The following is a 15,489-nucleotide window of genomic DNA, read 5'->3' as shown; positions in this document are numbered from 1 at the left end:
GATATTTTTCTTTGAGCAACGATTCATCAAGTTTTTTTTTTTTTTTTTTGAGAAAGAAGCTGACTTATTTTATTAACTTGAAACAATTACATCCAAATCTAAAATCGAAACAATATGCGATGGGACATCTTCTATCCATACTTGAAAATCTGATATGCGTAATGCATTTTTCGGCAGACTATGAGCAACCCTATTGTCGTTTCTCTTAACATGAGAATACAACAATCGTTCAAAACTATTAGCAACCCTTTTCACATCATCTACCAGTAGACCTATTGGAGATAGGCTACACTCTGTTGACTTCAAAGCTTTAATCTGACCGAGAGAATCTCCTTCGAGAGTAGCTCTTTGAAAACCCAACTCACGCGCAAATGTCACTGCCTTCAGAGCAGCCAGCGCCTCAACCTCATCAGGCTTGTAAGCTTGATGAATTTTTTCTGAACAAGAAGCCATCACAACTCCATTATTATCCCGAATTACCACTATTGCCGCCACTTGAAATTGATTTCCCTTGGAATATTTTTTCAAGGCATTAATTGGATTAACTCCAATTGTACATGCTAGCTGGCTGGTAGACTCCAAATTGGGTGTAACAATTCTTGCCAATAATAACTCTTCATTATTATTTATATTTGCCAAAAACGTATCCTCCTGTAATACCTCCACCGAAATAGAAGGTGTATTAATTGAGTTGGACTTATTGCTAATTGGCGTGGACTTTGGCAGCACTAAATCCTCAATAATTGCAGACACTGAAGCCCAATCCAACTGCGTGGCTGAGGGCAGCATTAATGAGGGCGTTACTCCAGGAGTTGTAACTGAAGTAACGTTCCTCCAACTTCATCTATAACATTTGAAAAATTTCTACCAAGTGAAATTTTGAAAATTTAGCTATCAAGCTTTTCAAGTTGCCACATTATATTGATTGACACAATTGATGGATTAACTTCTCACTTATTTTATAAACATCTAAATTTGCAAACAGCTATAATAATGACTAAAAATTATTGCACATGGTGTTATTGTATTAAAGTGTTACAATATATACAAAACATACAACAATGTCATCTGAAAAGAACAAAATCCTATAGCAATAACAATGTTGACCCCCCTAAAATAAAATCCAAGAGTCGCCATGCAAAAAAGGCCAAAATCCAAACAAAACCGCAGAAAAAAAATACAGCATCACATTCATTTTAAAATACATATGAAATTTCATCATAGTAATTAAAAATTTCCCAAGAGTGAAACTCTAAACATCACAAAAGTACCCAATCAATAAAGTTGCAAACTGGGATGAACAAAATAGGGATGAATAGTAAAGTTGCAAAGTAAACACACTCTAAACATCACATAATATTATCATCACTTTGCATCCACCCTAACCACTTAGTCTTCGCACTTGAAAATGTGGACGTTTAACACAACACCGTCCCTCATAATCAGCTCAAATACGCAAACATCTCCTACTTGCAAACTATTTTCCCTCACAAACGCAGACCAACCAGCTGATACGACACATGATGAACCCCCACTTCGTTCATAAATGTATAGCTTCACAGGCCATAATCGGTCCACAATCTGGAGCTTGACAGGGAGTATACTTGCTTTGGTGTAGTCCTTGGTAAACCCGTCTCTTGGTAAGTAGTTGATAATGTGTTGGGGTAAACTCTGTACAAGGAACAATAATAGATATTTAACAAATATATTCCAGCAACAAGTATCTAATTGATCTACATCTTTTCACCTAAAAACACAAATAAGAAAAAATCATTACCAACAAAATGTCCAGCCACAAGTATCTAGTGTGACAATCTTTCTAATTGATCTATGAAAAATGACAGTTAATGGGAGTTGCATTTCTAAATTACAAAAATATTCCATTTTAGTGAAGCTAAAAGCTTACCGCACGATCCTTGCCATTAATGTAGGATGGACGCATGGTAACAGTGAAAAGGGGATTTTCTGATTTAAAAGCATTGGCTATAACAAGATTTTTAGCTACACCACCGTCTTTCTTAGGATGGGCTGATCCTGAAAGAAGTTGAAAATACGAAGTCATGCACATAAAATTAATAGAGCAGAAGCTAAACAAATCAAGCAGTTGCTTACAAAAGTGTAACATTCAAACCTGAACCCTCTCCCCTATAAAAGTGTTTGATGATTTCAACAGAGCTGTCATCACTCTCATCATCTTCGATCCTATGATGTACATGTTGTTCGTCGTCTAAAGTATAGTCTATTTCTGTTGCAGTGGCATCAAATATGAGTACATGAAACTGTGAATTTCCTTCATATTTGAAAACCAGCAAGTGCCCCACGGCTACACCATGAGAGCTTGCAAATTCGGACCAACCATTTTGAAACCAAACCCCCCCAGCATGTTGTGCCAACTTGACTTTCCATTTTCTACCATTTGGAATAGTGAGAAAGGCCATATCTGACAGGTCCACTCCAAATTTCTGCACGAACTTATCTGGAATCCGCTGTAAAAAGAATCTCCATAACATAAATGCAGGCTAGGGAAATAAACACATGCAATCAATCCTTATACACAATGCTAGAAAATAAAAGTTTGAATGATGGCAGAATACTTCTTAGTTACAGGCCCCCACCCCCACACAAAAAAGAAAAGAAAATCAAACAAAATAAAATGTAATCCTGCAACATTGACGTTATATTTAATAGCTATAACAGTAACAACTCTTATGAATTTTGAAACCAATTTATACAACCTAATCTTATAACCAAAATAACCATCAACCTCTACACTTTTACATTTCTCTGTTGTTGTTGAAATGTAAAAAATTTTGGGGAAATGTTGTACATTTGACAGGTCCACTCCAAAAGAATATATATTAAACTGTGAATTTCCTTCATATTTTTCCTCAATCTCTACCATGCGCTTATATCCCTGTTTCATTTTTTGTTCATATAAAAGTGTACGATGCAAAAGTACTCTGTTATGTGACTGTGTTCTTCTTAAAGTGTAACCTACGTATTGCAAAATGAAAGTTTTTCTGACTACATGTAACAAATGTACATATTTCAACAATCACAAATAAAGAAGATGAAGTGTTCGAAGTGTATTAGCATATGATTTTCAGACAATGATAGAATTTATAAATTTGAGCATACTTACAAGCTTTCCTTCCTGAACAGCATTCTGCAGAATAATCTTGAAAAAGTGTGGGGACCGATCAGCAGGACCATCGTCGTTGTCTCTCCGCCATTGAGAAGCCATTGTTCTGGTTCTCCAAACTTTCGCTGAGAAGAAGTTGAACAGTTGCTGCTTCGTACGTTTGAGCACTAAATAGTGGGTTGGTCATACACATAACCCGATTATTAAGAAATCGAGTTATGTGTACTGGGACTAAAAGGAGTCCATGCTGTGCGCAGTGTATCTCAGAGGAATCCATGTTGTGTGTGGTGGTTTGGAAGTCCATTTGAAGTAACTCGATATCCTGAACATCAGGTTAAAGTAGAATTACTCGATACACAAGAAATCGAGTTATATGGGAATAACTCGCTTATAAAGAAATCGAGTTAAGTTACATGGGAATAACTCGGTAACAATTGTAGACAATGGTCTTCAACGTATCTCGATTCTATATATATCGAGTTTCTCTCAACATAACTCGGTAACCACTAAATCGAGTTAAGTTGACTGGGCTTCCTTACCCAGCCCAGATAATTGGACTGGTCCAGAGGCAGTCCAAGAGGAATCTAAGTGCAGACAACGGTCTTCAACGTATCTCGATGCTATATATATCGAGTTACTCTCAACATAACTCGGTAACCACGAAATCGAGTTAAGTTGACTGGGCTTCCTGGACCAGCCCAGATAATTGGACTGGTCCAGAGGCAGTCCAAGAGGAATCTAAGTGGAGACAACGGTCTTCAACGTATCTCGATGCTATATATATCGAGTTACTCTCAACATAACTCGGTAACCACGAAATCGAGTTAAGTTGACTGGGCTTCCTGAACCAGCCCAGATAATTGGACTGGTCCAGAGGCAGTCCAAGAGGAATCTAAGTGCAGACAACGGTCTTCAACGTATCTCGATGCTATATATATCGAGTTACTCTCAACATAACTCGGTAACCACGAAATCGAGTTAAGTTGACTGGGCTTCCTGGACCAGCCCAGATAATTGGACTGGTCCAGAGGCAGTCCAAGAGGAATCTAAGTGGAGACAACGGTCTTCAACGTATCTCGATGCTATATATATCGAGTTACTCTCAACATAACTCGGTAACCACGAAATCGAGTTAAGTTGACTGGGCTTCCTGGACCAACCCAGATAATTGGACTGGTCCAGAGGCAGTCCAAGAGGAATCTAAGTGGAGACAACGGTCTTCAACGTATCTCGATGCTATATATATCGAGTTACTCTCAACATAACTCGGTAACCACGAAATCGAGTTAAGTTGACTGGGCTTCCTGAACCAGCCCAGATAATTGGACTGGTCCAGAGGCAGTCCAAGAGGAATCTAAGTGCAGACAACGGTCTTCAACGTATCTCGATGCTATATATATCGAGTTACTCTCAACATAACTCGGTAACCACGAAATCGAGTTAAGTTGACTGGGCTTCCTGGACCAGCCCAGATAATTGGACTGGTCCAGAGGCAGTCCAAGAGGAATCTAAGTGGAGACAACGGTCTTCAACGTATCTCGATGCTATATATATCGAGTTACTCTCAACATAACTCGGTAACCACGAAATCGAGTTAAGTTGACTGGGCTTCCTGGACCAGCCCAGATAATTGGACTGGTCCAGAGGCAGTCCAAGAGGAATCTAAGTGGAGACAACGGTCTTCAACGTATCTCGATGCTATATATATCGAGTTACTCTCAACATAACTCGGTAACCACGAAATCGAGTTAAGTTGACTGGGCTTCCTGAACCAGCCCAGATAATTGGACTGGTCCAGAGGCAGTCCAAGAGGAATCTAAGTGCAGACAACGGTCTTCAACGTATCTCGATGCTATATATATCGAGTTACTCTCAACATAACTCGGTAACCACGAAATCAAGTTAAGTTGACTGGGCTTCCTGGACCAGCCCAGATAATTGGACTGGTCCAGAGGCAGTCCAAGAGGAATCTAAGTGGAGACAACGGTCTTCAACGTATCTCGATGCTATATATATCGAGTTACTCTCAACATAACTCGGTAACCACGAAATCGAGTTAAGTTGACTGGGCTTCCTGAACCAGCCCAGATAATTGGACTGGTCCAAAGGCAGTCCAAGAGGAATCTAAGTGCAGACAACGGTCTTCAACGTATCTCGATGCTATATATATCGAGTTACTCTCAACATAACTCGGTAACCACGAAATCGAGTTAAGTTGACTGGGCTTCCTGAACCAGCCCAGATAATTGGACTGGTCCAGAGGCAGTCCAAGAGGAATCTAAGTGGAGACAACGGTCTTCAACGTATCTCGAAGGTACAGATAGCGAGTTCTTCTCAAAATAACTCGGTGATAAGGAAATCGAGTTTCCGTGACTGGGCTCAATCACCCAGTCCAGCTATTTGGACTGGTCCAGATACAGTCCAAGAGGAATCTCCAACGTAACTCGGTACCCTATAAATCGAGGTATGTTGAAGGTAACTCGGATATCGAGAAATCGAGTAACTCAGATACTTGACAATTGAGAGTGGATACAGTCGAAGGGGGTTGAAAATGGACTGCAACGTAACTCGTTATCTAGAAAATCGAGTTTCATTTAGTATAACCTTTCTACTTGTAGTTTTGCTTGCTACTTGCACTGTTCACACGCATTCAGTATCGTGCTTATTCATGGTTAAAGTGGACCTGCTGACAACCATGCTGTGAACAACAAGTCATCCATACAAATCATAACCAACCACATCCATCAGTAACATTCCCCCATTTGCATTACGCGAATGAAAAAATCATCCATATATACAAGCTTATTTGTAAGTAAAGAGCCTCTATGCATTTAAATCAGTTGATGTACAAAAATAAAAAGTTCCATTTCTGCATTTTAAACAGTCATAGCAATTGTAAGTTGAAACTTGGACAGCATCCACCAACAATGGTTTTAGGCAAACATGGAGTCATAGCATTTGAGTGACACCTTCTTTTTGTTCTTTTCAGAAGTTGCCTCCTTTCTGAGGAGTAGCCAACACAGAAATTAGTATACAACCCATGGTAATCAATAAATTGAATTGACAAATATAGAAGAGCATTCAAGCTTGCCTGCTTAAATGAGGAGCATCTACAGTTACACCTTGCGGATTGAATACAAATCTGCAGCAAAACATATACAGTTAGGGAAATAGAGACCTCATGAATACTAGAATATGTACACCACAAACAATAAGATTGAAAGAATACTACAAATTACTGCCCACATCTTAATTATAACTCATATAATGTAATATCTAAACATGTAAAGAAGAATAACTTATGATACCCCCTTGTTACTATGATTTGTAATTGTTACCTGCTACATAGCACCATGGCTTGTTGAAGCCACATTTCGAGTTGGACATGTACGACGGTTATGACCCTCTTGGCGACACAACCCACACTTCAACTTTGGTCCATTCTCAATCCACAATGAGGTTGGCAACTCCCTATCCTCGTCATCCATCTCATTGCGGATTCTCGTGGACTTGGGCCGACCTTTTTCACGGATCAACCGCTGGTTTGGCATTACGGTTCTCCTTTCTGCTGGCTCCGGCCATTCTAACCTATCTTTTAGTGGTTGGAATATAGGCTCATAGCTGTGATAGCGTTCTTCAAGGCGGTAGAAATGATCCATATACTCAGTGGCATCATGGTTGTGTTTGGCACAAACTGCTATCAAGTGGGAACAAGGGATCTTGTTTGCTTCCCATTTGCCGCACGTGCATGTCATGTCTATGAGGGAAACCCTATGGGTGTGATCTCCCCCGCCAGTGTTCAACAGTGAAGACTGTGTCTCCACTGTATATAACCGTCGTTGCGCACTCATCCTTCTAACAATATGGAGCTTCGCCTTCTCTTGATTTTCCTCGAACTTGTCATAGGCATATTTGCACCACACTTGCCCCTCTTCCAACTTCTCTAGGGTTTTGTTTCGACGTTCGTCAAAGTATGAGTTCACCTTGTAAAATGTAAACTTCACCATTGCAGTTATGGGCAAGCTACGTGCGCCCTTAAGTACCCCATTGAAGCACTCTGACAGGTTGGTTGTCATTGCCCCATATCGGTGCCCATGGTCGTGTACAAGTGTCCACTTTTCTTGATTTACCTCCTTAAGATAGTCGTACGCAGCCGGGTTGACATTCTTGATGCAATCCATGGTGTTCTCAAACTTCCTAACTTGATTCGCAGTTGCTGCGTTCCATACCAAGTTCTTCAACGACACACTATTGAAGTTAGTGTTAACATTGCTTACTAAATGGCGGAGGCAATACCGGTGATGGGTTAAGGGCGGTTGCAAGTAGCCCCTAGTGGTGTCATCGAAGCATGATTGTATCCCACGATGCCTGTCGGATATTATACACAAATTGGTGCGGTCTGTAACATAGGTCAACAGGCATGCCAAGAACCATCCCCATGTCTCCGTGCTCTCGCTTTCGACAACGGCAAATGCGAGTGGATAAACCTCGTTGTTACCATCTGTTGCCATTGCTATCAACAGCTTTCCTTTGTACTTGCCATAAAGGTGCGTTGCATCTATGCTTATCACCGGCCTGCAATGCCTAAACCCTCTAATACACGGACCGAAAGCCCAAAACGCGGAGTTGAATATACAAGTCCCCGGGACATTGGGGTCACACTTTAGTGTGGTCACAGTATCCGGATCTGCATCAGACAATGCAGCTAGAAATCGTGGCAATTCTGCGTACGACTCGTCAAAATCCCCGTAAATACGTGCAACTGCCTTCTGTTTGGCTTCCCAAACCTTGTACATAGTTACATCATGCCCATGCCTTGCATGCAACATACTACGCAAGTCCCTTACCTTTCGGGTTAGGTCTTCCCGTACATACTTCTCAAGTGCAATGGAGATGAACTTTGAATCCATCATCCGCCCATCAGTTGGTAGCTGGAGGGATGAGCAACTATGGGGACCCTTACATGTACTGATAACCCACATCCCGTGCTTCTTGCTGCAATTGGCCCGAATTGACCACAGACATGCCTCATTCTTACACCGCACTACCAGCCTATTGGTGTCAGACTTGATGACCTTGTATTGCTTATTATGCTCCACAGAGTAGAGGGTCAACACATATTGAACAGAGGCTTTATTCTTGAATAGCATCCCCCTTGCTGGGTGGTCATCTTTATGCCAACTTGTAAGATGTCCTGTACCCAATGCAGGTGATGGGTCATTAATATTGTCCCATGTGTTTGATGTGAACCATTCTGGGATAGGAACTGTTGTAAGGCAATCCTCCTCGTTATTTTCAATCAGTGGTACATCTAAGACCTCCGCGTCGTCCACTGGTCCATCAGTATCAATGAACTCTTCATACACATCTCGGCTGGCATCAATATCAATTCCCCCGTCCATATCAGCTTGGACATGCTCATATGTGTGAATAGACCCTCCCACATCATGTGTATTGGTGGCGCCCACCACTTCGGTGTTGTCCAAATGATCTATTGCACATGGTTGATTATTGTAGGGGAAAGGCGTGGCATAGGCAAAGGGAGGATGCACGTCAACCGACAATGAGTGTGGCTCTTCCACCCCACTGGCATGCTGTGAACTTGCACTACCATGGAACCCAACAGCCTCAACAGTTACATACAAGTCAGACGCTATGAACTGGGGGGTCCGCTTAATCACTGCCCACATCATGTCCACGTCAGCATCGCAACCCAACGGATTTGAGTTGTAGACAACCTGAGTACTCACAAGTATCTGGGGGGCACGGTACACAATGGATATCTTATGTGACTCCTTGTCCAACCGTAGAGCTTCCATTATCTTCCGGTGCATTTTTCTCAAGTGTGTTCCCCATTTCAACTCAATGAACTTCTGCTTCACTGACTCGCCTTTATAGGACAACCCATGCAAGTCATGGAAATACTGTTCCCCATCATAGTAAACGTAGAAGCAGTGACGACCCATGGCAGACCTGGATAAGGACAATTAATTGTGGTTATCATGCAGAAGATAGGGGGTTATGTTAATGCAACAGTAATTACTCTTTTACAGATGCACTATGATGCTATCCTAATTATAGGTGTACACACTTGATTCGTTTGAACACAAACATTGGCCTTTTAGGGGAGACGTGCCACAACAAAGAATTAGGGTGTTTGTAAACTCGCTTGGTAAGGATGCAATATGGAGTAGGAAAATGCAAACATGGTCAGCAAAACTTGTTCACCTCGCAGGCTTTCTTTTTCAGAACCCACACAGCAAAGACTTTCAGAACTGAAAGAGCCATACAATTTAAACCTCAGTATACATTACACATCATTATTGTGTAGTTACGAATGAATGCATATGTCATCATATGAATTCACCGTACAATGTTTGTTTATATATATGTTTATTTAGAATGATTATATACATATTTCCCAAAAGAGTTTTCAAAAAAAATTATTATATACATTACTATATAAAACTCGACATATTTAGGAACAATATGTATACAATGTCACTATCACACACACATACACACATATAAGATTATTCTCACATAAGTCATAAGAGCACACAATAATTAATCGTTTCTTGGACAATTTTTTCCAGGATTTTCAATGCACTAACAGTTTTTGCAATTCCTAACAAAAATGTTTCAAAAAATTGGTGCCCTAAGCACATACATTATATGTAAACATACCTATACATGTGTGTGTGTATATATATATATATATATATATACATGTGATCATATATGGGTAGGTAGCTTTGTTTATATTTACATATATTTGCATATACATACATACATACATGTATATATATATATATATATATATATTTCCCCTTATATGTGTGTGTGTGTGTGTGTGTATGTGTGTGTATATATATATACATATATTTGGGAATGCCACATATACATCTTATTATATGGGTAAGTACGTTTGTCTATATATACATATATCTATACAATGTTTTCTTTATGTATATATATACACACACATAATGTCAGAATAAGACAGTTGTAGAAAGCAATCCAAACCCTTAAGTAGTTATGTAAGTCAATCCATTTATAAGTAGTTATGTAAGTGAATATATACCTGTCAGGGAAGATGTGCCAGAACAAAGAAGAAGGGGACCACAGCAACAGCACGCCTGGTGAGGATGCAATAATGACAAGGAAAATGGCAGAAGAGTTAGCAAACTTTGTTCACCTCATAGGCTTTCTTTTTCAGAGACCAGACAGTGAAGGTTTTCAACACAGATAGAGCCAGACACGTGCATGGATTCTGAAATGTGGGGAGGGGGACAACATGACTCGATATTAAGTAAATCGATTTTATATAAAACTCGATACCACATAAATCGAGTTACTGTTGACAAGACGTATTGAAATGACGGCATTTCAGAAACTCGGTTAATGAGAAGTCGAGTTACATGTAACTCCGCATGCTATAACTCGATTTCTATGGAATCGAGTTGTGGCCCCATTTCCACTACAAAAGCTCACTTCACACGTTAGAAGGTGCAACCACATTCTAGTGCAAAGAGTTCCCACCATTGCGTTTTTGTAGAGCAGGATGGGACGAACCTATGTTGTGTTTAACGGTCGTGTTCCAGGCATATACGACAGTTGGCTAGATGCGAGTAGACAAGTTCATAAATTCCCAAACGCCAATCACAAATCATATAAAGATCAAAGGGAAGCCAAAGCTGCATACATGGAGTATTTGCATGGTAATGGTATGGGCGTGCATGGTGGTGTGTCTACGTCGTGGGAAACTCCAAACATATCAACCTCAACTCCACCTAGCACTTCTCAAAGCGAAGGAACCAACTATGGCAGTGGAGACATTAGGCACACTTTGTTAAGGTATCAGTTGGAAGTTGCCATTGAGGAGCGTGACCACGCAAGGAGGATCGCAACGTTGAGTGCAAACATGTTGAATGAAGTGGTGGCTCATGTTGTGGGGGATGATGAAGTTGATGCACCCACGAGACAACGTACGGATGCATGAATGCAAAAGTACGACTTCTTGTTGTGGTATTTAGTAAGATATGTATACTTCCAAGTACCATCTGTTGTCATGTGTGCTTTAAGTAGAAGTGTCATCGTTTTCCAATTGTTTCACTGGCAGATATGTATATATGGAAAAATAACCTTATTATTTTTGTTTTTGGACTACTTTGGTCTTATTCGGTCCATTATATCTACTTTGGTCTTATTCGGTCCACTGTGGTTTCTAGGAAAATCGGTGTACTACATTCTATTTACTCTATTTGATCCTATTCAGTCAGCTTTGGTCGTACCCCGTCTATTTGATTCACTGCAGTCCATTATTGTGTACTTACAAAATACTACATCAGCCTATACACAATAAGCCACGATTAACGAATGTACATGACGTAAAAAACAACAATGAATTGCATAACCTCTACATGAACGATTTGGAAATCCTCCTCGTTGGAGGATTCACTGCAATCCATACCAATCAAAGAAAATTCAAAGTTTAAAAAAGATAGGATTGGAATTATTCATACATGATAAATCGTCCAACATTAGAAAATTATCTAAATTCTTCAAGTCAATTCTGAAAATTTTAATAGCCACAATATAGAAAGTCCAGAACAAAATGACCATGAATAAAAATTGACACCAACCAACTAAAAAAACAAATAACACAGCTATATAAAGGTTCTTGAATCCCAAACACAGTAAATAAAACCCTAAAATTATGATGTACCTTGTAGTATTATTCTGAATTAGAAAAAAAATGAACACTTAAAATTTAAAAGTTACGTAATCTCGTGAACATTACATGGAATACTACAGGTTTCAATAGATACATTACAATGGTCCCTCTAGCTAGCTCCACTGGACAAAACAGGTTCATCTCTATGAGAGTGGTCTTGCCACTGCCAATTCTGCCAACAATACGTATTTTGTGCCCTTCCTCAAATGTGCAACTGATCCCCCTCAGAACAAGTGCATCAGCCTATATTTGATCTGTTTTATCAATGATATATAAAGCCATATTATAAAGCCAAGTTTGAAGCAAATAACACAACTCTCAATCATGTGAAGATAAATAGAAAACCAGTCAGATTGGTAATGAATGCCAAAGCATTAGTCCGCTTAGATAAAGTCCAGAAGAGCAACTTCAAATCAAGAATGCTTGCACTTCCGTCAAAAGTGCAAGCATTCCTTTCCCACTAAATACTCCACAAGAGACAAACTCGGTATCATCATGTCTAAATTTTTTAGCAATCAAACCATGTAAAGCACTAAACATATGAGGATTACCCACGTCAACAGTTTGGTCAATTAATGCCAACTTATACATCAGAAGTCTTATTAAATGCTTCTTCCACTTCTAACTTATAGGAAGCTCAAAGAAAATATGTTTGATGATCACCAAACAGACATGTAAGAAGAAAATTTTACAGCATCGTTAGTTTGCAAAATCTACAATTATTTTCATTCCCACATGATTTCAACACATTGCAGATAAGGATATATATATATATATATATATATATATATATAAAGCACAATGAAGGCAAATAAATGGAAAAAATACCTGTATGCCCAACAAAAGTATGTGTACATTTGCTTCCTCTCCAAAGTTTTAAAGTTGTATCACTTGAACCTAAAATCGTGGTAGCATAAAAATGAACCCCATAAGTTCATAGTGAAAGACATTCGTAGTTGATAATGCATTCCAATCTGATGTAACCAATTCCAACTACCAACAAAATCTAAAACAATATCTAGCAGAACAGTCATCTACTGAATCATATTATACCTGTAACAAGCTCGCCTGAAGGCAGCTTTATGAGTGCTTGGATTGCTGCCTTATGAGCCTCCCAGGATTCTGAAGGTTGGCCACTTCTCCAACGTCTTAATGTGCTGTGGTGAAGGAGACATTAGATACTAACCGAAAATTATTGAGAAAAATGCATATACCTTTGTAAGCATAGATAATAATTCAAACCCAAAAAACGGCAATACACAAACAATAAAAGTAACATTCAAACAGTATGCAAATTTTTCATTAATGCCTCCATCATTTCATTAAAGCAAATGATGGACAAGATTTGATTCATTGGCCAATGACACACACAACATATATATATATATATATATATATACTGAAAATCATAAAATAAGAAGGCTAATTGATGAAAAAATCAATAATCAATTAAATGTTTCTCATTGGGTTCCCAATTTGCTACCAAAATGAAAAGGTAATATATACAATGATAAATAACAATTACAAACCCCAAGAAGCAAAAGGAACAAAACATGCACACATAACTAAGATTTTTGCCGTTTTCAGCTTTGGGTAAGTTATATTGTGAGCTGCTCTAGAACAATGCTAGAAAAAAATATAAATTCTATTCTCCAAAGTTCCTACTAACGAACTTGTAATCAAATGTACACAGATCTAATCATTCTAGAGAGGAGGGGATTTAAAGGAGATTAAAATTAATAAAATGGGAAGGAGGATGTACCAATCTAGGAATTGTAGGGAAGGCGAATCAAAAAATTAGGAGAGAGACACATACCTAGCCAAGCATTGTAGAGACTCGGATAAATGATTTGCTACAAAGGAGTTGGTTCTGCCATTGATCCGCATAAACTTCGTCATCAAACTCTTTTACAGAAAGTATCAAATTACTTCTTCTTGCTTATCAACAATACCACACATTTGTTTCTCACAAAACTAACAAAAATAAAAAAACAAATTACTCTCTTACAACCCACTTTACTGTAGCTAACAACATACAAAAACACAAGAAAGTTTGGCTTCAAATGAATACCAATCCAGACATTTGTCAAATTGCAATCAAAACTCCAAGTGCAGAAAAACTTCCTAATACATCAATAAATACAATACGCCTTATGGGTTTTCTCCAAAATATCAATTTCTTGACAACAAACACATTGACAGCCAGTATTCTCCCCAAGCAATGATCCAGAAATAGATGCACAGCCACCAAGATTCTCCCCAATTAGTAGAACATTTTGCATGCTTATTCCAGTCACCTATACACATGAAGAATAAGCACACAAGGACAATCCAGCTCAATGGCCTTTTCGTGTCCACCATTGCAGTTAGGTCTAAAAAAAAAATACGACTTTAGAAGAAAAGTGAAACGTAACTATGCAGTCACCTATAGGCAGGAAGTATAAGCATACACTAAGGCATTTAATGATCTTTTCGTTTCCGCCCATATGCCCTAACAGGTCTAATCTTACCTGTTTCATCAGACACAACAGCATAATTAAATTAACATAATCAATCAAATGCACAGTACAAGTAGCTCAAGAAGATGGGAAGTGTAGACGAAGTACATACCATCACCGGTCCCGCAATCGGGAGCATGCGCACGCGGGCGTCGCGATCTCCGCAAAGCCTCCACCGGCTCAATGTCCTCAGCCGGTATCTGCTCAATCTGTACAGCCTCTCCGTGGGCGGTTTGAGATGGAGCTGACATGGTGGGGTCCACATGCACTAGAGGTGGGGTGGGCATGCCTGGTGTGGGGACAAATATGCATCCACCATCATGGGCAGATCCACTGAAAACTGGGGGCGACATACGAGGAGGGCCCTCAAAGTCCGTGCTAGCACCATGGGATGTAGTGTGGGCTGGAACAGTGCCCTGATGATCGACGCTATGGGATGGCCCAGCACCATCGCCAGGCGTGCATCGCGGTGTCCTGCCGTCGTCATCAGACAGTACCCAATCAGTGCCAAGCCATGCCTCTTCTACACCCTCCTCATTCCCTTCCTCGTAGATGGGAGCCGACTCGGTCGTACGGCTGCGACCAGCTTGACCACCTCCACGATGTCCACCCCCACGAGACCCACCACGTTGCCCGCCACGAACTGGGGCCTGTCTATCAATGTCAACTGCTTCTGCAAGCGCATTCGCCAATTTAAGTCGGCCTAGCTCCTCCACAAGCTCTAGTGTAAATGTAAGGTCAGTGTGCATGTCAGAACCTTCATCGTACCTCGGTATAGACCTAATCATCGTCCGAACCTACAAAACAAGGGCGTCATAAAAGCAAGAACGCAAGTATGATGCAAAACTTGGATAAATCTGTTCCAAAATCAAAAGAAAAAGTAGCAAACATAGCTAATGAAATCCTTATATTACTTATAATTATGAAGCATCTTTAAAAAGACAGTGTATAAAAATAGGGGTTGGCCCCCCCTGTGCAAGAATTTATAGTTCCAACCCAACACTCAGGAGGTTGTATGTTTCCTGTTATGTTTATCGCTACGCAATCTAAACATTGAGATAATACTTCTAAAAAACACGTATAGTTGGTTGTACATAAGTTCAATCTTAGCA

General features: G+C 39.7%; 4 protein-coding genes across 8 annotated transcripts; all 4 read right to left on the bottom strand.

Annotated features, from left to right (window-relative positions):
* Positions 1 to 1,389: 1,389 nt before the first annotated feature.
* Positions 1,390 to 3,244, bottom strand: LOC126706445 (B3 domain-containing protein At4g01580-like). The gene is made up of 4 exons (XM_050405942.1): positions 3,143 to 3,244; positions 2,132 to 2,486; positions 1,907 to 2,034; positions 1,390 to 1,671 (listed from the first exon to the last, which is right to left on the bottom strand). Exons 1-4 carry the CDS (start codon positions 3,242 to 3,244, stop codon positions 1,390 to 1,392), a joined length of 867 nt encoding a protein of 288 aa, XP_050261899.1.
* A 3,745-nt stretch (positions 3,245 to 6,989) lies between these two features.
* LOC126706369 (uncharacterized) lies at positions 6,990 to 9,108 on the bottom strand. The gene is made up of 2 exons (XM_050405817.1): positions 7,126 to 9,108; positions 6,990 to 7,022 (listed from the first exon to the last, which is right to left on the bottom strand). The coding sequence occupies exons 1-2, from the start codon at positions 9,106 to 9,108 to the stop codon at positions 6,990 to 6,992; spliced, it is 2,016 nt and encodes a 671-aa protein (XP_050261774.1).
* A 2,737-nt stretch (positions 9,109 to 11,845) lies between these two features.
* On the bottom strand, positions 11,846 to 14,224 carry LOC126688592 (uncharacterized). 2 transcript variants are annotated; one of them, XM_050383358.1, is made up of 4 exons: positions 13,696 to 14,224; positions 12,933 to 13,036; positions 12,708 to 12,776; positions 11,846 to 12,122 (listed from the first exon to the last, which is right to left on the bottom strand). In XM_050383358.1, exons 1-4 carry the CDS (start codon positions 13,776 to 13,778, stop codon positions 12,118 to 12,120), a joined length of 261 nt encoding a protein of 86 aa, XP_050239315.1. In that variant the 5' UTR covers positions 13,779 to 14,224; the 3' UTR covers positions 11,846 to 12,117. The 2 variants fall into 2 exon arrangements, with proteins under 2 accessions (XP_050239315.1, XP_050239308.1); XM_050383351.1 differs by having other exon boundaries at positions 11,846 to 12,133; positions 13,696 to 14,223.
* LOC126688573 (uncharacterized) lies at positions 13,938 to 15,135 on the bottom strand. Of its 4 annotated transcripts, none has more exons than XM_050383342.1 (3): positions 14,490 to 15,135; positions 14,294 to 14,389; positions 13,938 to 14,176 (listed from the first exon to the last, which is right to left on the bottom strand). In XM_050383342.1, exons 1-2 carry the CDS (start codon positions 15,124 to 15,126, stop codon positions 14,340 to 14,342), a joined length of 687 nt encoding a protein of 228 aa, XP_050239299.1. In that variant the 5' UTR covers positions 15,127 to 15,135; the 3' UTR covers positions 13,938 to 14,176; positions 14,294 to 14,339. The 4 variants fall into 4 exon arrangements, with proteins under 4 accessions (XP_050239299.1, XP_050239281.1, XP_050239289.1 ...); XM_050383324.1 differs by having other exon boundaries at positions 13,938 to 14,223; positions 14,305 to 14,389; XM_050383332.1 differs by having other exon boundaries at positions 14,305 to 14,389.
* Positions 15,136 to 15,489: the final 354 nt, after the last annotated feature.

Source organism: Quercus robur, chromosome 1 (genome assembly GCF_932294415.1).
Source record: "Quercus robur chromosome 1, dhQueRobu3.1, whole genome shotgun sequence".
Taxonomy (NCBI): Eukaryota; Viridiplantae; Streptophyta; class Magnoliopsida; order Fagales; family Fagaceae; genus Quercus; species Quercus robur.
Note: the sequence above shows the minus strand (reverse complement) of the source record. Positions and strands in the feature narration are given on the sequence as shown.